General features: G+C 41.0%; 1 protein-coding gene across 1 annotated transcript in view; it reads left to right on the top strand.

Moving 5' to 3' along the window:
• CUL3 (cullin 3) overlaps positions 1-24,549 on the top strand; it is a 54,757-nt gene that overhangs the window by 8,710 nt on the left and 21,498 nt on the right. The window contains exons 2-5 of the mRNA XM_070753303.1: positions 14,053-14,250; positions 15,598-15,711; positions 22,884-23,044; positions 24,074-24,188. Coding sequence (XP_070609404.1) covers positions 14,053-14,250; positions 15,598-15,711; positions 22,884-23,044; positions 24,074-24,188 — 588 coding nt within the window. The remainder of the gene's footprint in view (positions 1-14,052; positions 14,251-15,597; positions 15,712-22,883; positions 23,045-24,073; positions 24,189-24,549) is intronic.

The raw sequence follows: 24,549 nt of genomic DNA, 5'->3' as shown, positions 1-24,549 counted from the left end.
CAAAACTCTCGTCTATAAGATGCATGTAGAGAACACAGCAGCAAAAAATAAATATTAGGAGTAACATAAATTATGTGTAACTAAATGGGGTGTTTCAGCTGACACCCTCATGTCATCAGCACTAGGGTTCGTCTACTCTGCAGCAGAATACTGTGTCCCTATGCAGCTTAACAACTACCATGTTAATAGGTTAAACGCTAGACTCAACAAGACCATGAGGACTGGATGCATTAAAACCACTTTCACTTGCTAGCTTCCTGTTCTAAGCCACATAGAACCGCCCGCTGTAGGAAGGCAAGATGCACTAGTGAGAGAATACAGAAAAATTATGAACTCTTATGCATGCCAATTTTTCTCATTCATAGTTAGAAGACTCAAATCCAGGAAGCCCCCACTGACACTTGCACAACATCTACCCAACAACTTTAACATCCCTTCCCAATGGAAAGCCACATGGTTTGCTGAATATTCAGACATAGATAGACCTAAATGACCCACAAAAAAAGGTACGGGCTTTGAATTGCCACAATGGACAGGCTTGAGTAGGATTTTCATATCGCACAGTGTCTGCCAGGACACTCTGTATAGGTGAGGTGTGGAATCCTCCCTTCGGTGTGATGCAGGTCCAATGTCAAGCTATATGTCAGCACAGGTACTCTCTGACTTTCAACCTTTTATTTAGTGACTGATGAAAATTGCAACAGCATTAAAAGTGTGACTTACGAGTATTTTTTCACAGTTATGATCTTTGCAGCATCTCCATGGTCATAGGACCAAAATTCTAATGCTTGGCAACTGGTTCATATTTATGACTGTTGCATTGTTCCGGGGTCATGTGATCATCATGTGCAACCTTCTGACAAGCAAAGTTAATGGGGAAGCCAGATTATCTTAACAACTGAGTTACTAATTTATCAACTGCATCGACTCACTTAAAAAGACATAAAATAGGGGAAAACTTACCAAGTGTCTCACCTAATAACAATTTTTGGGCTCAATGGTGGACGTAAGTGGAGGATTAGCTGTATCTGATTCTTTTTATGTAAACAATGTTGCACTTCAATGATTAGATGGTCTAGACCAGTGATGGCTAAACTTTTTTCCTTGGGTGCCAAATGCACATGTGCACGTGCGATATCACGTATGCACGTGCCCACACCCATAATTCAATGCCCTCCACTGTCCCGTACATGGGCCCATGACCTCCCTGCGCCCCATTTTGCATCTAGCAAGCCTCCCTGAATCCTCTGGTGGGGCCTGTTTTTCACCCTCTCCAGGCTTTCCTGGAGCCTGGGGAGGGCGAAAATGGCCTCCCCTGGCCCCCTATAGGCTCTTCGGAGGCCAGACACAGCCCATTTCTGGATATCCAGTAGTCCCGGTAGGCCTGTTTTTTTGCCCTCTCCAGGCTCCAGAGGCTTTTCTGGAGCCTCCGGGAGGGCAAAAATGGCTCCCTTGTAGCCTTCCAAAGGTCCTTTGATGGCTGGAAACGCCCTCCCAGAGCCGCCGGACAAGCCCTTACTTACCTGGCATCCAAAATGGGCCGCATGGAGACTCAGGGAAGGGATGGTGTGTGTGGGGCCAGCTGAAAATCATTTTTTAATTTAATTTTATTTATTTTGTCAACTATGTATGATAAAGTAAGCATAAGTATGAATATAACATACTGTATAAACAAATAATTATGAACAGGTTTAAGTATATAAGTATGTCTTTCCTTTCTCTCACTTATCATATATATTTTCTTTCTTTCATATTTCATTTCATTTATTTAGATTTGTATGGCGCCCCTCTCCGCAACTCCTCTCCTCTAAGTTCACTTTTACCCTTATATATATTACTACATGTCTATTTCTTCCTATGTATTTGTGTATTGGACAAATGAATAAATGAATAAAATAAATAAAATATATGCAGAAGAAATAAGTACAAATAAATGGGAACAGTATGGTAGGGACCGTAGGCATGCTGGTGCACTTATGCATGCCCCCTTACAGACCTCTTAGGAATTGGGCGAGGTCCATGGTAGACAGTTTAAGGATAAAGTTTTGAGGATGCAACAACAGTCAGGTAGATCATTCTAGGCATTGATCACTCTGTTGCTGAAGTCATATTTTCTGCAATCGAGTTTGGAGTGCTTTACTTTGAGTTCGTATCTATTGTTTACCCATGTATTATTGCAGTTGAAGCTGAAGTAGTCATTGACAGGTGGGATGTTGTAGCAAATAATTTTGTGTACTATGGTTAGGTCAGGCCATATATGGCGTAGTTCTAGGTTGCCCAGGTCCAAATTTTCAAGTTTCATTTGTATAATTTTGGATTGTTCCACAAACTAGAGTTCAGTTGGCAACTGGATGAGTTTACATGCATAAGCAACAGCTGGATTGTGCATTATAAAAATGTAAACTTTTAAAAAAGGGGAAAAAAGGTAAATGTTAGTGAAGCCTTAAGGGTGCCTGAAGCGTTCTCTGATTAGGCAGCTGGCAGCCTGCATGAATGTGCAGTGGAGGTGACTTAGGGCAACAGCTCACATGCCTGCAGAGATGGCTCCACATGCCACCTCTGGCACATGTGCTAGATCCATGATGGCAAACCTATGGCATGTGTGCCAGAAGTGATACACAAAATCCTCTCTGTGGGCCTGCATGACATCACCAGCTGGTCTTCTGGTTTCCAGCCAGCTGGACTTTGAGTTTCTGGGACTCCGGGGCATGATCACACGTTCGAGTTTGGGCATTTGGTGCCAAAAAGGTTCATCACCACTGACCTAGACATTGGCATTTGAACATAGATCTTTCTAATATTTACATTTAATTGTGTTTTACTAATCTAAGTGAAACCAGATATTTTTCCATATACAGTGGTACCTCGAGATACGAGTTTAATTCGTTCCAGACCTGGGCTCTTAAGTCGAGCAGCTCTTATCTTGAACGACTTTTCCCCATAGGAATTAATGTAAATAATTTTAATTGGTTCCAGCCCTCAAAAAACTCACAAAGTTAGTCTAAATTATGCAGAAAGACATGTTTTTAATGAAGAAATGTACATGTACATATAAATGAATAATGAAGTTTCTTTCACTTAACTTGTAAACTTTCTTAAACTTTTAAATTTACATATGTTCAACTTCTCTGCCACCCAATCCTGTAGGACAGAGGTCCCCAACCCTTTTTGCACCAGGGACCGGCTTTAAGCGATCAAGAGAGGAATGGGTGAATGAATGGACGGAGGGTGGGAAGGAAGGAAGGAAAGAGGGAAGGGACAGGAACAGAGGAAGGAAGCAAGGAAACTTATGAAAGGGGAGAGTAAGAGAGGAATGAGTGAAGGGAGGGAGGGAGGGAAGAAGGTGGGAAGGAGAAAGAAAAGAAGAAATAGAGGAAGGGAAGGTAAAAGAGAGAAAGAAAAAGAGCAAGAAAGAAAGCTACAAGCCCCCCCCCGAGCCCCCCAGGCCGGCTGCAACCTTTTAAAACACGCGCGCCGCTTCGCAGCTGTCTCCTGAAGCCGAACGCGGAAGTTAGCGTTTGGCTTCAGGAGACAGCTCCTTGGCGCTTGTATCTCGAATTTGGGCTTGTAAGTAGAACAAAAATATCTCTCCCCTCCCAGCTCTTATCTCGAGTTGCTCTTAAGTAGAGCAGCTCTTATGTCGGGGTTCCACTGTACTTTTTTTTCTAGTGACTGTTGCCTTTGCACTGTATTTATAAAATATTAAGGCTTTAACTTCATTAATATAGTGTTTCTAATAGTTTACTTGATTTAGTATTGAGATGCTCTCAATATTTTCATCAAGCATTCAAGGCATCAGTTTTCCATCTCCTGTTATAATCTGGCTTTTGAAATTATTTCTTAAAATTGTTAAAGCCATAGCCTGCTAATTTCTCCCTGATGTGCGGTTAGAAGGATTGTTAGGGCTTGTCATTCTCATTGGATGAGATGAGTGGATAGTTCAAGTATAAGACCAAAATTCCAAATGCTTTCCTAATTTCTTGTATAGAAGTGTAGTTGCTTTACATTTTATTGCTGACTTATTTGCTACAGTCGCTTGACTAATTGGTTTTTTTTTTGTATGAGAAAAGGAAAAGCTTTGTACTTTTTGTGAAAAAAAGATTTGCAACAGCAAACATGGACTTTGATTCCTGGAAGTATTTATTTTGCTGTTTTTTAAAATTAGTTTATAAGTGACAGTTTGGAAAACAATACAAGAATTTCAGCTTAATCTGAAATTATCGTTGTTGATACTTCTGTTTCCTTCTTCCGGGTAATACCTTAAACATTTGTTTTCTGAAATATAGAATTGTATGTATAAATATAGTGCTTCAGCCAAACTTTGCTGCTGAATAGCAGTAATTGGTTGCCTATTGTTGGAGAAGGAGATGGAGAAGGAAACAGTTCCAGATCAAGAGAATTTACATGAGAAATTTTGGATACGGCAAAAACATTTAAATTAATATTATTTGACAACATTAAATGTAAACCATTCATGAAATAATGAAATGTAAATGCAAAAAGAAAAAGTTATAAACTTGTTTATGTTTATAAAAATATTAGAGCACAAACAAAACAAAATACCCCAAATAATAAATATATTCCCCAATTGGAAAATGAATTATGATTATAAATCAGTATAGCTTTTATTTAGTATACTGAAGCTATTAATTGATTTGATTGATATAACACATCAGACAAATATAGGCATTTCAGAATTTTGCATGTAAATACATACTTTGTATTTTTCAAATTATATGATGTATTGAAAAATAAGCCAACAATAGATTAAGAGTAGTGTGTCAGCTTTTTACGATGGGAAAGTCAAGAAATGGGAGTCATTAAAAGTCTTGGAATATACTTTAATATGGTTAGGTACTGTGACAGAATATTGAAAACCTGTGGGAATCCCTTCAGTTTATGGTTATTCCAATGTCCTTCAGTTTATGGTTATTCCAATCATGGCAGAGATACATTTCTCATATTTTCTATTTTTCAAAGATTCAGATATATTTCTTCTTAACAGTTTGGCGTTTTCTTTTTCCTCTGAGTCAACCCAGCATTTTATGACACAGAAATTGATTCTTCATTAGCATAAATAGCATGAAAACTTTTGTATAATAAAAAAAACCTGCAGAAGAATGTAAGTAATTCAAAAGGTAGGGGGGGGGGATTGTTTTTTTTCTACTTATGATTAGGTTGGATGTACAGTACAGATATGTTAACAGAATAAAAATACTGAGACAGTGACATGTGGTACTTTAATGAATGAAAGGTGCCATCTGTAAAATGAAATAATATGTTGATCATACATATTTTAATAAAGAATGTAATACTTCTTCTAGATGAGCCAGTTTACTACTGGCTATAATTGTGAAAAAAATTCTTAGAAATTGAAGTCCCATAATTCAAAATGTTTTCATCCTTGCCATATTGCCTATTGCAAAGTGGCTGTTGGGTACTTGGGCATGTATCATGATCAGCCATATTTAATACTCCAAATATCAAATATAAAAATGGTTGAATGAAATCTGACAAATTGTCAGATTTATTATCAATTTATAATGCTATGGAATCACATAAAATAGATGTTAACCTCACAGTATCAAAAGCCCTGATAAAATATGTGACGATATGCCTGGCAAGGGTCAAATGGAGAGGAAAAAAAGTGGGGGGGAAAGAATATGGAAGAGCATTACAGCCAAATCTGAATTTAACAGACTATTTAGGAAGGCAGGATTTTGTTAAATCAAAATGTTAATTAAATTTGAAGGTGGGAAAAGAAGGGAGTACCTAATAACAGGAAGATTCAGTATTGAATCAGTGTTCTCCAGCACACTGCTAAGGAGACTATAAGAATGGGAACAAACACTGGTTGGTTGTTATCAGTTTTCAAAACTCAGTCAAGTATTTATTTATTTATTTAATTGGATTTGTATGCCGCCCATCTCCGAATTCTCGGGACGTAGTAGAAGGGATAGCAATAGCATTTAGACTTCATAGTGCCTACATTTTCCAGTCAGGCTCATAGAGTGAGAGTTCTGGTCGCAGTTCTGCATTGGCTGCCTCTTTTTGAGTTGAGGTCAGAGGTTTTCCTTACCCTAGCTTCACACCTGGGTAAGTTGGTTACTCGTTGTGCATGTCCTCACTTATTGGGAGACTGGGCCGGCCAGCCTCTTATCTGGCTTGTTCCTTTGTTTCAGACAAGGGGCTCCCGGATTGATTCCCAATGGAGGAGGACAGATCTGGCTCTGGGTGCTCACAAAGGGGTTCTTGGTCACCCCCAGCTTCTGATTCCTCTCACAGATCCTCAATCAGACTTAGAGCTGTGGGCCTAGCCGTGGCAGACAAGATCAAGGGAAAATCCTCAATTCACAGATTCTCATCGAGGAAGGAAGGAAGGGCAGAATGACAGAGACAAAGAGCTGTGGAGAAGGAAATTGCCAGAATAAGAAAATCTAGCAGTGAGATGGCTTTCAGCCAGCTGTCGCTGCTGAAATCATCCCCGCTCCAGTCCAGGCCTCAGTACCCCAAGTTCACAGTATTCCTTACGCCATCTTTGCACCAACCGTGTCCGGGCTCAGGACTGAGAATTGGTGGGAACAGAACATGCCTCCCATCTTGAGGCATTGGAGAGGATCAGCCATCAAAGAGGGCATTGCAGAGTTGCAGCAGCAGCAGCAACAACAATATGGACTGGGGGCCTATCTGCCCCCCCAGGCAGATCTCTGGGGGTATAAGGATGCCTACTAGTTTCAGGATCAGGGTTACCTGGCTCCTTCCAATGTTAGCCATCAATCTCTCTCTGAAGATGAGCTGTGAGTGGAGGGGAAATTGTCTGATCTAGATCAGGAGGGGCCTGTCAGCCCTATGTTAAAGGGGCTCTTTGATCCAGCTCTTTTCCTTCAGCTGCTTGCTAAGGCCTGGGCCACAGCTAAATTGGGTAAAGACTATGGTTAAAAGGAGGTCCATGCCTATCCCTGGCAGGATCACTGCACATTCCACCCATAGAGTAGCCACCTTAGTGGCCTGGGCCACATAAGCTTCCATTGAACACATATTCAGAGGGGCTGCGTGGTTGTTGCCTTCCTCATTTATCAGACATTACAAACTGGACGTGTTTGCCTCTGCCGAGGCTGCTTTTGGTAGGTAGGTACTACAGAGAGTCTGCTCCCCTAGACCAGCCTTCTCCCGCCCTAAACAATTGAGCTTGGGTATATCTCATGCTTGAACTCTCCTTAGCACGGCACAGGAGAAGAGGCGTTGACTTACCTGAATAGTCTTCTCTGTGCCTGCGGGGAGAGTTTGTGTGATCCAGGGTTATGGCACCTACTACTTGACTGTTCTACATCAAATGTTAATCTATGCCTTTGTTTGAAAACTGACTAGCAAAGCAGATAGAGTGCATACTGCAAGCTAAATTTAAACTCAGTCCCTAACACCAACCAGAGTTTGTTCCCATGCTTGGACTCTCCCACAGCAGACATATAGCGAACATTCAAGTAAGCTAACGTTTATTCTATGGATTATTGTTTTATGTTTTATTGTTAACTATTTAGAAGTAGACTGGCCATTGTACTGTATCAGTAAATAAATGATTATTCTGTATACATTGTTTTTCTGGTTTCAAAATAATAATTATAAAGGACTGAAATAATATTTTGAGCTTCATAAAGGAGTTAAAAGGTTTAGAGTGACCTAAAAGCTTTAAGTAATTTTTTAAAAGTGTAAATGGTTATGTGAGTAATAAAGACCTAGAAAAGATAAGGTGTCTGTATTTTTGAATTTGTCTTTTTAATCAATATAAAAGTAAATGGGTAAGACAGCTTTCTTTGGTTTATATTATTGTCTTGCAAATGTCAATTAGTGAGAATACCACGATCTTATTCATACCCATATGTTTTTAAAAAGAGTTATGATTTTAAGAGTGATCTGAAAATGCAGATGTATGAGGATGATCTGCACATTGTAGGAAACTGTTTCATAGGAAGAAGCCAGCACTGAGAAGACTTGAGATCAGGTCCCTGAAGGTGATGTTCCCCTGGTGGTGTGCTTTTCAGCAAACCTTCTCTCTCAGCTCTTGTTGATGGATTGAGACAAAGTAGTCCTAGAGATATCCATACCTTCAGCTTATTTATCTTTAAAATTGCTTTATTTCTCCAGATGGCTAAATTAACATACCTGATTATTCCAAATGTATCTGAACTTTCTTCATTTTACATTGAAATATTCAGAGTTTAATAAAGTCTTCTCCTGCAGTGTTATTGTGACAAGAAGCCATGTATAGTCTTAACACATTTCATTAAGAGTACCTCAACATTCTAATGACGTCACAGACTGTCTTATGCCTCTTAGTAACCAAATTAGAACTTTGAGTTTCTGTATGAATGGTGTATACATGTTAATGAAGACGGTTTTTATAAAACTATCTGAAATACTTGAAAACAATCCTTTTAAAGGATTTCTAGAAAATGATTGTAAAGAAAACACTTCAGAGGTAATACATTATTCCCGATGCTTGATTTGGAGAAAAATCTATTCGGTATACATATTGCCTATAAATTTTCTGGTTTTAGGTGGTCCATTATGTGGTTTAATCCCTAGTTACTTTATTTGCTGTATCTTAACTTTGCAGTTGCTCATATTCTTAAGCTTAGTATGTTCTTGGAAGTTTAATTTTGTGCTTGACTTGTTTCACCCAGCCTCTTGTGTTTGTCTCAGCAATGCTGATAGGTCGTTCTATGTGTAACTGCTGGGTTCTTGAAGGTAATTCATGATTATGGACAGAATTTGAAATAAATTGGTCTGAAATGGAATTTTGGTAATTTATTAGATTCTTAAATTGCTGAGTAAGTATTTCTATTCATTCTGTATTGATATAATTAACCATCAATAAATACAATATTAAATATTAGAACTCTTTCTGGACACACACACAGACACTATATTAAGCTTTATTAAGATACCGTGTTTTAACTTACAGAGAAGGCATGCATATTTTCAGTTAGAACAAAGTCTTGATTTAGTTTTGAATGTCTCTTTTCTGTTAGGTGTGCAGTTGACTCAGATTGTGAGAAATTATCTAGGAAAAAATAATGCATGAAACTTACATTTTCTAATGTTATTGTTAACTTCTGTTTGCTAAAAGAGAAGTGGTTTCATGTTTATACAATGAATTGTTGCAGTGTCTTCCACAATTAACCATAGACATATACATAACATATAGCTTGATTCTTTCCAATCTTTGGAATTATATTTGTTAAGGTTGTTCCATGCTGTAATGTCAGCTGTTTTTATATGAATCTGATTAGTGACTTCTCTTTGGTAAATTATAGGAGTTTTTGAGAAAGAACAGTAAACCAGGGTTTGCTATTACTTCCTTGATCCTGATCATCCATTTCTTCTATTCACATAATCATAAGAGAATAACACTTGATTGCTGTTACCACTTATGTTTATATATTAATGAAATATTTATGGGATTTGACATTTAGATATATACAAATACTGTATTTTTAAGAGTATAAGATGCACTTTTTTCTTCCCTAAAAGAGGCTAAAAAATTTGGGTGGGTCTGATACTCTGAATGTAGCTTCCCCCCCCCAAAGCTTTTTTTCCCAGCCCTAGCTAGCTGCTAACGATCTTCCCAGCTCTTACCTTGCAGGCTCTTTCATTGTTTCTCTCTGCAAATAATATTTTCCAAGCCTTAAGTCTTTGCAGGTTTTTTTCATTGCTCTACTTGCTCCAAATGTTTGTTCGTTTATTTATTTATTGACTGATTGATCAATCAATCGATTGATTGATTGATTGGATTTCTGTGCCACCCCTCCCAAAGACTCGGGGCTGTTTACAACAGCCCTAACCAGGTGCTAATGATTTTCCCAGCTCTTACTGGCTTGTAAGCTGTTTCATTGTTACTCTCTCCTAATAAGGTTTTTTTAAGCCCTAACCAGTGGATAAAATAATGTGCTGAAGCTGACCAGACTAAGAACGCTAGCAAGATGAATATATGGTAGGCAGATCCCCCCCCCCCCATTTTCCTCCCCAAAAACTAAGGTACGTCTTACACTCCGAAAAATATGGTAGTGTGTTTGTATGTGCATGCATACATTTGAAATTAGTTCTGATCATCATCATGTTTTGTTTATTTGAATTTACTCTGGTGTTTGAACCTACTCATTGTGATTTAGTGTACTAGAAGAAAAATATTTCCAAACAGGCAAACCAGAAGTTCAGGAGAACGTACTTCCAGTATGCTGTTGTGCTGTTTTTTGCAATCCAGAGGCTTCAGGGAAGCTTCCTGAAACGCCGGAGTGCAAAAAACAGCACAACGGGCAAACCGGAAGTTTGGAAAACGCACTTCTGGTTTGCCTATTATGCTGTTTTTTACACTTCAGAGCTTCAGGAAGCTTCCCTGAACCCCCTGGAGTGTAAAAAACATCACAACAGCAAACTGGGAGTGCCTTTTTCTAAACCACCGGTTTGTCCATTGGACTATTTTTATTTATTTATTTTGGCTTCGGGGAAGCTTCACTGAAGTGTCCGGAAGACGAAATGGCCTTTCCCAAGGCTGGAAATCAGCTGGCACGCTGGAGCTAAAGGCAAAGTCTCTCATGCCCTCCGATATGGCTCCGGGTGCCACCTGTGGCACAGGTGCCATAGGTTCGCCATCACGGCAGTAGAGAGTGCTGCTATGGGTTTTTGTATTCAGCACAGAATTTTTATGTCTTTATAATCTGTCTTGAAGTGTAATTCTATTTGAATAGTAGATTTTAAAAGAATAAATATATCTTTAACAACAATTTATTCAGCATTGATTCTGTAGCATGGTTTGAGTGATTGCACCTCCCCTTAATGTGAATACCCCCCTTTAAAAAAATATAGCTCTTTTGTTTTCTCTCTTTGTGCAATTGTTAAATTCCCTGACAGTTCAATTGGAACCATTTGTCAGTTTCAGAACAGTTTTTCAACACTTTCAAAAGTTGATTAGATCCTCTTCTGTTTTAATGTCAGGAACCAGACTTTACTGTTTTGATTGAAATTGAACTAAGGGAAATGTACAGATACTCTTTGATTAATCTCAAATTTACCGAAAAGCTAAAGTGAAGAGATTGTGTGCTTGTAGAAGAAGCCAAAAAAAAACACCATTGCATCCATATGAGGATTATATCTGACTGATTGTAGTAGGAAATATTTTAACACTCTGACGACGTTAGTAGAGGACTAACAAAAGCTTAGTTAATTTTAGTAGTTTTTAATCAATTTTAAATGTTCCAGAGATCGCAATGGCTGTTGCCTCTTCATTTATATAACAACAGTATGACTCTAATGGGAACCCCAACATTCTTTTGCTAAGCATGACAGTTGTTAAGTGAACTTTGCTCCCTTTTATGACTTTTCTTGCCTCAGTTAAGTGAATCGCTGCAGTTGTTAAGTTAGTAACATTTGTTTTTAAAATGTGTCTTCCCCATTGACTTTGCTTGTCGAAAGGTCAGAAAAGGTGATCCATGATCCTAGGGCATTACAGCTGTAATAAATATGAGTCAGTTGCCAAGCATCTGAATTTTGATCACATGCCCCTAGGGATGCTACAACAGTTGTAAGTGTGATAATTGGTTATAAATCATTTTTTCAGTGCCTTTGTAATCTTGAACAGTCACAGAGTGGGTCTTCTCTGGGACCCGTCAACTAAACAATGTCGCTTGGCGGGACCCAGGGGAAGACCCTTCTCTGTGGCGGCCCTGGCCCTCGGGAACCAACTCCCCCCAGAGATTAGAATTGCCCCCACCCTCCTTGCCTTTCGTAAGCTGCTTAAAACCCACCTCTGCCGCCAGGCATGGGGGAATTGAGATACTCTTTCCCCCTAGGCCTTTACAATTCCTAGGCCTTTACAATTTTATGCATGGTATGTCTGTATGTATGTTTGGTTTTATAATAAAGGTTTTTAACTGTTTTAGTATTGGATTATTATTATATGCTGTTTTATTGCTGTTGTTAGCCGCCCCGAGTCTGTGGAGAGGGGCGACATACAAATCCAATAAATAAATAAATAAGTGAACTGTTATAAGTCAAGGACTACCTGTATTTGGAATAAGATGGATAAGAGTAGCAGTCATTTAAGTGGATGACTTATCCATTTAGGATGGATAAGTGTAGCAGCATTTTAGAAAAGAGAGAAGCAATTAAAGTAATTAAGAGGCTAGAAAACTTATTTTTTTAAAAAGAGGCTAGAAAAGCTCTTTCTCAGTGAAAAAAGTGAAAAGATAAGGATACAATATGCATATAAAACCACAAATTGGATACAGGTATTTTTTCCTCAGTGCTGCAACTAGGGATCTCCACTGAAACTAAATTAGGGAGATTCATGACAAATAAAAGAAGTACTTTCTTTTACACAAGTGCTTCTAAAACACAACACATATTTAAGCTGGGATTTACTGGCATGAAATGCTATATTGGGCTTGATTTAAATAATTTTAAAAGAGCAGAAAACAAAATTTTGGAAGATCGGGATGAATGGCTAACTTGTATTTGCAAATTCTGGAATCAAAGGCAAAATCCTATAAATTACAATTGTTAAATAGTAACCATGGAAGAAGGTTACTCATTCTAATATGCTGATTTGAAGAATGCAGGTAGTCCTCACTTATCAGTTCTGATTAGGACTGGAATATCTATCACTATGTAAAGCAGTTGCTAGTGATGCCAAGAGACATCACATAGCCTTACTACTTAGTAACAGTTCTGCCATTTTACTATCAGTTGTACCTGTTGAGCTCATTAGGGCAGGACTCCAATATTGTTAGGTGAGAATCTGCCCTGCTGTGCTCACCTCCAGCTACCCCCTCCGCCTATCTCCCCTGCCATCTCTGCTGTTTACGTCAGCTTACATTCCTCCTTTCCCCTCACCCTGCCCTCTGCTACCCCCAGCTGGCCTTTGCCACCATCTTTTTTCTGCTCTTGACAAGATTCCCCCCCCCCCTTCTTCATGAGACAGTTACTGGCTCTGTGTGACCTTTCCAAGATCTCAGGGATGTGCCACTGCCAGCAGCTGCCTCCCCCAGGCCCACCTCATCAGGAGCGGAAGAAGTCAATGAAGGTCAGCTGGAAAGAATGTGGGACTGCAGAGGGAAGAACATTCAAAAAGACAGAGACAGGGAAATAGATGGGGAGGTGGGTGGATCAGTCATTTTCATCGTCATCAACCAACTGTACAAGAAAACCCACTAGTTTTCCTGCAGATGGCCTTTAGATCCCCTTTACTCACACCATTCCTCTGTTGCCAAAAGAAGAGGGAAAAAAATGGCTCAATGCTTGACCTCGTTCTTCACAGTTAAAAATATAACATATTGTCCATGTTAAGCTTGATTCTAGGGCTTTCATGAATATACTACATAATTTTGTATGTATATGAACGTTGCTTGCCATTTTGTTTCTAGGATGATTTTTCAAATTATCTAGCCAATGTATCTGCTGTTTCTTCATGATCCAGGTATTAGCTAGGACTGACTTTATTAGCTAATCCCAGATAAGGAGGTCATTGCCAAGCACAACAGAGTCCATGCCTATATATCATGGAGGAAAACAAATTGAACTCACTTGAATTTATGTTACACAAGACATTTCTAGTTTTGTGCTAGTTGAATCCATATTTCTGCAATATTTTTTCTATGTTGAGGGAATGGAATGTCTGGATATGAAAATGAGATCGGTAACTTTATGGACAATTTTATACAATAGACATGACCTGATTGTGCTTTTTCTTGTATAAACATATGCTCATGCAAGAAAGCAGCATACGTTGTTTTGCAAGATTGGGTTCAATGGTTTTGAGAATAATGATTGAAGAGACAGGGAAGTTGGACAGAATTATATGAATTTTTGTCTGTACTTATCTACACACACGCACACACTATCACACTCTTTCTTTCTTTGGGGGGGTTTCTCTTAAATGCAGTAGCATCTACCTTTTAAGTAAATTTGGCCTTTAATTTGTTTTAAAATACATATGTTTTGAAAACCTGACACCAATAAACTCTTATCTTAACTCTATTTTTTTATGTCCACATACAGATGACCATGGATGAAAAATATGTTAACAGCATTTGGGATCTATTGAAAAATGCAATCCAAGAAATTCAGCGTAAAAACAACAGTGGTCTCAGCTTTGAAGAACTGTATAGAAATGCATATACTATGGTATTACATAAACATGGAGAAAAATTATACACTGGATTACGAGAAGTGGTTACAGAGCATCTTATAAATAAGGTATCTGAATACAATAATAATGCACTGAAAACATAGAAAGTAATATCTTCTTTGAACATTTGGCTGTCTTTAGAACAGAGACAAGTATACTTTGGCTTTGGTGCATTTCTTTCCTGCCTGAGCAATGCAGAACATGACTGATGACAGTGTAATGTTGATGGATTAAGCAACTCAAATTTTAAGATCTGGCCTTTTGTTGATTTTTTAATTTTGCTTTGGAGAAAATTGAAAGGATAAAATTGATACATTAGGCTCCTTAAAATGCAAAAAAGAGAGTTCAGTTTATGAGGTTTAGCTTTTTGTAAGAGCTTGTATGCATACTTAAATTTCTGCAGAATGTCTGTTTTACCATTTTAACATCCTAAAATACAACAAAAAGAATACTTTGGGGGCATAATACAATCCAGTGGGACATTAAGGCCTTAGGATAGGATGCTGATTTCAGCATGTTTTGTATTTCCAGTGGGTTGTCTTGTTGATGATTTATAATGAAAGATCGGTGATTGTAGCTGATGAAAGAGAAAAATAGTAGTGTATCTGTGGAGATTATAAATCATCTAAGTCATGATAATTTCAAAAGTGTTTTTTCCAAAAGGCAACTGAACTTTCTTGTTTTTTCTCTTTGAAAACAGTTCACATTACCCAAGAATTCTGACAGGTGGGGAATGCAATCATCTGCTTATTAGCTCTCTGAGAGTCTACTTGGGAGTTTATTTGTATCCTCCGAGTGACCTGAATCAGAGTGTAAAGGGTGTGGAACCTCCTTGGGACTGCAACCTGCCCTTTCAGCCATCCCAAGAAGGTTCCACACCTGTTTACACACTTATTCAGGTGACTCTGAAAATACAGATAAACTCTCAAGTGACACTAAAAAAACCAGATGACTGCAAAGAATATAAACACCTCCAAACTGTAATGTAAAGTTACCAAACCTTTTCATATGATTTGCACATGGTATTCTCACAAAGTAATCACATCATAGGGAATTTTGAAAATTCTCTTCACCTGTTTATATTCAGAGGGACAGCAATAGAAAAATGAAATAACTGATGGAGCAGTAGTCCTATAGTGGTTACAAACTATATTCATTTGTTTATTTGTCAGGAAAGCAGAGTCCTGCAGGTCATTAACATTTTCCTGCTTCAGATAATAAAGAGGATGCTATTGTTTGCTTTCACTATGCAACTACTTAATGAATTCAGTGTAGGAAAAATATTCCCTATTTTTTGCCCCTTCAGTCCCCCTTCCCAAAAATCAGTGTTTGACTTCATTCATTCTAGATAATGCAGGATATAAATGTTCATCTCTGATTTATAGTAAAGAATTTATTTAAATATGTTGTTGCAGGTGCGAGAAGATGTATTAAACTCATTAAATAACAATTTTCTTCAAACATTAAACCAAGCATGGAATGATCACCAGACAGCAATGGTGATGATTAGAGATATTCTGATGTATATGGTAAGTAAAATCTGAAATTCTGGTTATAAAAAAGGTTAATTGAAATGCAAAAATTTCCTACTCCATAATGTTGGAAAAATTGATTCAAACTAACATAATTAACTGATATACAGAGGAAAAAACCTTGTTTCTATATTTTATCTGGCTTTAAAAATACAGGTGAAACTTGAAAAATTAGAATATTGTGCAAAAGTTTATTTATTTCAGTAATGTAACTTAAAAGGAGAGACTCATTACATGCAAAGCAAGATAGTTCAAGCCGTGATTTGTCATAATTGTGATGATTATGGGGTATATAGCATTTAAAAACCCCAAATCCACCATCTCATAAAATAAGATTTTACATGTGATCAATAAAACAAGAATTGTACATAAAACACTATTGGACTCTGAAAAGTATAACTGTTCATAGGTACTCAGTACTTGGTTTGGGCCCCTTTTACAGCAATTACTGCCTCAGTGGAACATGGCATGGAAGCTATCAGCCTGTGGTACTGCTGAAGTGTTATGGAAGACCAGGATGCTTCAATAGTGGCCTTCAGCTCTTCTGCATTGTTCGGTCTCATGTCTCTCATGTTTCTCCGTACTGAAGGAGCGGGTCCAGCAGTCACATGGGTTGCTCATGTCCAATCCGGTGGAACTGAGCCTAGTATTAAAAAAGCTTGCCGGATCCGCCCCTTCCCCAGAATTCGCTCAGTTCGCATATCCTGCGGTTGTATTGTGATAGCTCGTTCAACATTCTAACACCTTCCCTTCGATCTTTCCTTCAAAAAAGTAGTAAGATTTATTGTCTTTATTTATTACTTGCACTAATTGCGCCAGCCGTTTTTAAGAAAAAAAGAAAAGAAGCGGCTCGGCTTTTTTCCTTGGGAGAAGTTGCGGTTTCGTTTTCCCCCGGCGGTTTTGCCGGTTACGATTCCTGCGGCCGCTTGTGGATTCTTCTAATCCCTTGGCCTGGAGGTCCCGGTGCAAGTATTTATCCATTGAATTATTGATTATTTATTGTATACAAAAATATTAAGGGCTTATAAAATACCTCCTGCGGAGTGAGACGCCTTCTAGTCTCCTGGACTTAGTCGATCGCTTTTCCCTTAAGAATTTCTACGGAGCGATTTTTTCGGCGCGAAGGCCTTCGCGCCCTTTTTTTAAAAATCTAGGCCTCTCGTGTTGGCCTTCTGCCAGCCGCGTAGGCCTCAGTCCACCGCGTGGATCCGGGAGCGGGCCTTGGGGGTCCCAGGCTAAATTCTCCACCGGCTAAGCCTCCAACCAGAGTGCCTTGGTTTTACTTAATTACAAAGTTTAGGGAGGCTGGCCCCGCTGGATTTGGGGGCACGAACTCTGGGTTTGCCCAGATTGTCCTCACGTTTCAGCAGCTTCGAGGCCTCGAAGCAGGATCCATTCCTCTTGGGAAGTCCTTGAAATCTTCTCCTTATATTTCAGTTATTGGCTCAGCCTTGTCTTCTGTTAATTGTCAGACTATGGCTACTTTTCCCAAGAGAGGCACAACTAAAGGTCCCAGAGAGGCCAGGCCTACAGGCGATGAGATTACTAGTATCCCCCAGGCCTCTTCCTCCTCTTCTCCAGGGGCCCGCCCCTCGACCAAGGTCACCAGGGCCGAGAAGAGAAGGGACCTAGCCCTACAAAAAATTCATGACAAATCAGCCAAACGTTTGAAAGTGCAGGCCCAAGTAATCAGTAGTCAAGACCCACCAGAGGCCTCTAGTCTGCCTCCCTCAGGGGTCCCTGTGTTATCTCTGGATGAGCCAAACCTAGACAGACCCCAACCTAACCTATGGGGCATAGGTCCAGAGGAACCAGATATTATTGAAGATTCCCCCCAGCCAGGATCCTCCCAGGCCTTTAGGGATTCTTCTGCCATTTCTGCTGATATTTCCAGTTTACCTCCTGAGTTCCAATCTATTTTTGCTGTGTTGTCCAAAGCCATTGATGCCAAACTCTCTACCATCAATGAGCTTCCCTTACCTCTTCCTCCTTCTCGTTCCTCCCGCCCCTTGGGTTCTTCCCCAGCGGTCAGAGCTCCTATTCAGGATGATTCAGAATCCTCCCAGGATGAATATGAGGATGTTGAGGAGGATGAAGTCCCTTTTCAGGGATTATCAGAGGATGAGGAATCCCAAATAAAGGTCCCCCCTCCAATTACTATTTTTCCTTCTCAACTGTTCAAATCTCTCCTCCTCAAAGCTAGAATTTCTACGGGATTAGCGGCCCAGGAGAAACAAGCCTCCACTTCCACTGATCCCCCGGAGGAGAATCTACCTTACTTCACAGAGGAACAGGAGGATAACGAGGTAATTCCTATGCCTAAACTGTTTAAAGATGCCTTACTCAAACAGTGGGATTTTCCAGCCTCTGGCCTTAATCCCTCTACCAAGGACAGAAAGTTGTATAAACTCTCCTCTTCCTATGAAGAGCTTCTATCCTTTCCCAAACCAGATGAACCTGTCAAGATTCTTCACTCGGCAGCGGCTGTGCCAGGCGAGGCGGAGGAAGTCCTCCGCCCAGAGGACAAGCGCATCGAGCAAATGCTCAAAAGAGGATTCACCGCTGATTCCTGGGCTATTAAAAGTTCTGCAGCGGCCTCCTTCTTCTCCAGAGCCATGCTGCTGTGGCTTCGCCAACTTCAACAGCACATTCCTCCCGATGACTTGAGAGGTCAACAAGACTTCAACAAGGTCTTTGCAGCTGCCCAGTACGTGGCTGATGCCACCTTACAATCGACTAGATTTTCTGCTAAGTCTATTGCAGCCTCTACAACGGCAAGAAGACTCCTATGGATTCGCCCTTGGCAAGCGGGAGTTCGCCAAAAGTGGCAGTTATCCCAGGGCCCCTTAAAGCGCGACCTTCTCTTCGGTGATCTTCTGGATCCACTCCTCACGGAGACCTCGGACAAGAAGAAGGTTTTGGGTCCAACCACGAAAAAGGTTACCAAAACGCAGTCCTTTCGTCGCCCAGGGCGCCAGCAAGAGCAAGCGGCTTCCTATCAGAGATCTCCAGGTCAGTATTCCCCCCGCTTTCGTTCCCAAGGCAGGAACTCCAGGGGTAGAGGGTTTCGTTTCCAAAGGGGAGCTTCCTCTAACAGGGCTTCAAAAAAACCTAGATGGTAATCTTACCTCCATTCCCATAGGGGGTCGCCTGGCTCATTTCGCCTCTAATTGGCGTCTCACCTCCAAGGACCCTTGGGTCATTGACACTGTTCAATCAGGCCTTCTTTTAGAATTTATTTCTCCTCCCCCAAAACGTTTTATTTCCTGCCCTTCTCCCAGGTCATCCTCAGATTGTAACCGTATGGAGGAGGCCATTTCTCATCTTTTGTCCATCAGAGCCATTCAACCGGTCCCTTCCGGTCAGAGGGGCCTAGGTTTTTATTCCATCCTATTTATGGTTCCAAAGTCCTCCGGAGGTTGGAGAGCCATTTTGGATTTAAAGAAACTAAACCTATTCATCAAATATAGGAAGTTTAAGATGCACTCCTTGTCTTCTATTTTGGCCGCCATTCACTCGGGAGATTTCATGGTCTCCTTAGACCTCACTGAGGCCTACCTTCACATTCCTATAGCCAAGTGCCACAGAAAATTTTTACGTTTTTCTTTTCAAGGCAGGCATTTCCAGTATAGGGCGATGCCATTTGGCCTCTCCTCGGCCCCTCGGGTCTTTACAAAGCTCTTGGGGTCCCTGGCGGCCTATATCCGGGCGTCTCCCATCCACATTTTATGTTATCTTGATGATATTTTAATTCATGGGAACTCCCTAGAGAGAGTGAAAACAGACCTTTCTGTCACCATGTCAGTCCTCCAGGACCATGGATTTTCCATCAACTTTGATAAAAGCCACCTCCAACCTTCCACTTCCATTTCTCACCTGGGATCCATTATTGATTCAAAATCCTCCCAGGTCTTTCTCTCTCCCGAGAGAAAACTCAGTATAGTGGAGTTAATTTCTAACATTTTATCTAATCCTTCAGTATCCATAGTTACTCTATCTTCCCTTTTGGGGAAGATGGTGTCATGCATAGGCATCATTCCCTGGGCTCGCCTTCATGCTAGGGAACTCCAGTGGCTACTGTTGCCTTTTCAGAGATCGGGGCACAGCAACTCAAATCGACGCATTGTCATCCCACTGAGTGTTCGCAGATCCTTCAAGTGGTGGAAGTCTCCAGCCATGGACAGAGGATCCCCGTTCAGGTGCCCGGATCAATTTGTCATCACCACAGATGCCAGTCTATCGGGATGGGGCGCCCACGCCCAGGGGATGATAGCCCAGGGCACGTGGTCCCCGGAGGAAGCTTCCAGGCCAATCAATTGGCTAGAGTTAAGAGCCGTTTCCCTGGCTCTGAAGCATTTCTCTCCTCGCATTCCCAACCGGCACGTTCTCATTCTCACCGACAACATTGCCACAAAAAGCCATATCTGCAGACAGGGGGGCACGAGATCCAAGGCTCTCATGAGGGAGGCCCTCAAGTTGGGTCTTTGGGCGGAAAAACATCTCCTGTCGCTCCTAGCCGATCACATCTCGGGGAGTCTCAACGTCCAGGCGGATTGGCTATCCCGAGCAACGATAGACCCAGGAGAGTGGAACCTTCACCAAGACCTGTTCCACCAAATCACCCTCAGATTCGGCCTACCAGTCCTGGATCTCTTCGCGACCAATGCGAACGCCCAGCTCCCTCGCTTCTATTCCAGATTTCCATCCCCGGGAGCGGAAGCAATCAATGCCCTCCGGAGTCCATGGCCTCCAGGCCTACTCTACGCATTTCCTCCAATTCCAATCCTCCCGGACGTGATTCACAAGGTCCTCACCGAGAGGGCCCGAGTAATCTTGATCGCCCCTCATTGGCCCCGCCGGCCCTGGTTCGCAGATCTCCAACAGCTGTCCGTCCAGGACCCTTGGCGTCTCCCCGTTTCGGGGGATATGCTGCGGCAGGGGGCCTCTTTCCATCCAGACCCGGAGTGGTTCCACCTCACCGCCTGGCTGTTATCAGGAGAGATTTAGAACTGCGTGGTCATGACCCCGATTCAGTGGAGGTCATTCTAAAGGCCAGGAGGGGCTCGACCAATCGAATCTACGACCACACGTGGTCCAAGTTTCACCAGTGGTGCCTACAGGAAGGTTTCTCCCCTCTGTGCATCCCCATACACAGAATTATTTCCTTCCTTATGCAAGGCTTCCATAAAGGACTTTCCACCAGCACCCTCCGGCGTCATCTGGCAGCCATTTCATCTGTCCTAGGGGGTCCCCGCAGACAGCCTCTCCGATCCTTCCCTGAAGTCCAGGAATTCCTCAAGGGCATAGCCAACCTCAGACCTTCCAAGGTCCACAGGTATCCATCCTGGGATTTGCCTCGGGTTCTACATTCCCTCACGCAGGCACCATACGAACCCCTAAAATCGGCGTCCCTCAGGTACCTATCCTTTAAGGTAGCCTTCTTGGTGGCTATTACCTCTGCCCGACGCATTTCGGAGCTAGCTGCCCTCTCAATCAGGCAGGACCTTTGCCAATTCCATCAGGATAAGGTAGTCTTGCGACTGGACCCCACCTTCTTACCCAAGGTCAGTTCCATGTTCCACAGATCTCAGGATATTGTACTACCTTCCTTCTGCCTCCAACGAGACCATCCCTTGGCAATTAGATGGCACACCCTGGATCTCACCAGAGCGCTGAGAATATATATCCAACGCACAGGACCCTTTCGGAGGTCAGAAGCACTTTTTGTAGCCTATCATCCCAGAGTCATGGGGGCCAAAGTGTCTTCATCAGTAATAGGCCGTTGGATCAGAGGGACTATATCTAAGGCCTACGAGTCGGCCTCCCTCTCAGTTCCAAGGAACATCACTGCGCATTCCACCAGGAGCGCAGCCACCTCGGCCGCTTGGGCGACTCAAGCCCCGTTGGAGGAGGTCTGCAAAGCAGCCACTTGGGCCTCGCCAAATTCCTTCATCAGGCACTACAAAATTGATTCTTACGCTTCAGCGGATGCTGCCTTCGGCAGAAGGGTACTCCAATCCGTTATCTCACATGATAGCAAGCTAATCCCACCCTAGGGACCATCTATTGGGTATGTCCCATGTGACTGCTGGACCCGCTCCTTCAGTACGGAGAATAGGCGTTGATTGCTTACCTGAACGCCTCTTCTCGTACGGTGAGCGGGTACAGCAGTCACTTCCCGCCCTTCTGTGTGTTCTCTTTACCTTTCTATATCTTTCCTTTTCTAACTATGAGAGTTGAACACTACAGAGCTTCACAACTGAGCCTAGTCTATGGATTCGCGAATTCTGGGGAAGGGGCGGATCCGGCAAGCTTTTTTAATACTAGGCTCAGTTCCACCGGATTGGACATGAGCAACCCATGTGACTGCTGTACCCGCTCACCGTACGAGAAGAGGCGTTCAGGTAAGCAATCAACGCCTATTCTCTTGGCAATGCCCCATAGATTCTCTATGGGGTTTAGGTCAGGCGAGTTTACTGGCCAATCAAGCACAGTAAACCTATGGTCACTGAACCAGGTTTTGATGCTTTTGGCAGTGTGGGCAGGTGCCAAGTCATGCTGGAAAATTGAAGTCCACATAAAGTCTGCATAAAATTGAAGTCTGCATAAAGTTCGGCTGCAGAAGAAAGCATGAAGTACTCCAAAATCTCCTGGTAGACATCTGTTTTGACCCTGGATTTAATGAAGCACAGTGGACCAACACCAGCAGATGACATGGCTCCCCAAATCAATACAGACTGTGGAAACTTTTGGATCTCATTTGGAAACCAAGGACCCAGAGTATGGAGGAAGAATGGAGAAGTACACACAACAAGATGCTAGTGTGAAGTTTCCACAGTCTGTAATCCAGTCTATAACTGGATTGGAGCCCAGTTTAGTCTAGATTATATATTTTGTCACCGTTGATCTCATTTCTAATTTAAGTCCCTTTTATTTCAATAGCTCTATTCCAAGTATGATTAGGCTTGAATTGAACCCAATAATGATTAATACATTTATCCAGTATACATTTTTAATAATAGTAATAGCAATTTTGATACTATTAAATGTAATATTTTGGTAAGAAACTGAATAAAAACATATTTTAGAGATGCTCAGGCAGATTTAAATGACTCTGCTATAAATAAAATATGTTATATAGAGGCTTTGTATTTGTATTTTGATTTTAGGATCGTGTCTATGTACAACAAAACAATGTGGAAAATGTCTACAATCTGGGATTAATAATTTTTCGAGATCAAGTTGTACGGTACGGGTGCATTAGAGATCATCTCCGACAGACTTTGTTAGACATGATTGCAAGGGAACGGAAAGGAGAAGTGGTAGATAGGTATGTCTCCACAAATAAATTAAGTTTGACATCATTTTGGATAAATCTATAAGTTTGGGGGGGGGGGTTGATTCTCAATCGCTTTTTTGCTGTTAGTTGTTTTTTTCCCCTTTCAATCTAACATTTTATTTTACATTTTTCAACTCTGGAATTTTAGTTTTTTGGCCTATTATGGGGGAGCTCAACCTACTATTTACACAGTTCACAGTACCTACAGCAACTGAATTGAGGCGCTTCGTGATTCATAGCTGAATATATAATCATAGCTCTACTTTATCTTATATGGCTATCAAACTAGTAGAATTCTGACAGCAAAAGAATAAATTATTGACCTATCTGTTGGAGAGAAGCAACTTGAGGCCCCCATAGAAATCTTTTTTCAGACAATTAACATGTATACACCTCATTGTTCCATTAAATTAACTCCTAGTTACAAAAGGCCAACAAATCAGAGGGCTGTTGGTATCCCTGAATGGAGGCTGTTCCATAAGGCAGTTGCCATGTAAGAGAGGAGGGCATGCTTCCAAGGTACGAGTTAACAGCGCTTCATTGAGTGAACTCAGAGTTTGCCCACTCTGCTAGGTTGGGTGGAATGTGTAGAAACCATTGGGACCAGACCTGTTGCATGGAACTTGGCCTAATGTCATATAGGGCTTTAAAAATGAAGACCAGTGCCTTGAATTGCATCCAGAAACTTCTTGTCAATTTATTTTTCAGGAATAAAATGAAGTTTTTCCAAAATGCATATCAATCTAAAAACTATTGTTGATTTCTTTTTTCTTCTCTTATTTTTTTTGGGGGGGAGGGGGCTTTGGTAATGATTATGTATCTTTGGGTGATAATATAAAAGATCTTTCTCAGTAATGTTCTAGTTATTTCATTTATTGGGAGCTGTGGTACATATAGCATTTGCTTTCATGTGAAACATAAAATAGATATGGAAATATTACAGGAACCACTTACTGAATAGTTAGCAAATATTAATTTTACAAAAATTGACCTAATCTGAAAATTTTACTGTTTTGACAGAGGAGCAATAAGAAATGCTTGCCAGATGTTAATGATTCTAGGCCTTGAAGGAAGATCAGTCTATGAAGAAGACTTTGAAGCTCCATTTCTGGAGATGTCAGCAGAATTCTTTCAGGTACAATACTGCTTTTCAGTATTTACAGATAGGAATAAGAACATCCTCCCATCCCACAAATTTACAAATTTGAGTTATTTAATTCCAGATTAATAAATCCAAGTCTGGAAAATTGTTATTGGCCCCTAACATAGAGTGGTTCTTGTTTCAGATTTTCCTTTTGCCCTTAACACGAGCCTGTGTTCATTCATTCATTGGCTAAATAGAGGATATTAGATATTGGTGGATATTAATGCATGAGTTAACACAGTAGGGTGATGGTTAAGTCCCTTAAGCAATTACTTCTAAGAGCAACTGAATGGCTTTTGGTTTACTTTTTTTAGTGTTTTATGTAGTGTTCTATTTCTCTCTATTTTATTAC

This window comes from Erythrolamprus reginae, chromosome 5 (genome assembly GCF_031021105.1).
Source record: "Erythrolamprus reginae isolate rEryReg1 chromosome 5, rEryReg1.hap1, whole genome shotgun sequence".
NCBI lineage: Eukaryota > Metazoa > Chordata > Lepidosauria > Squamata > Dipsadidae > Erythrolamprus > Erythrolamprus reginae.
The sequence above is the reverse complement of the archived record's forward strand: the minus strand, read 5'-3'. Positions and strand labels throughout refer to the sequence as shown.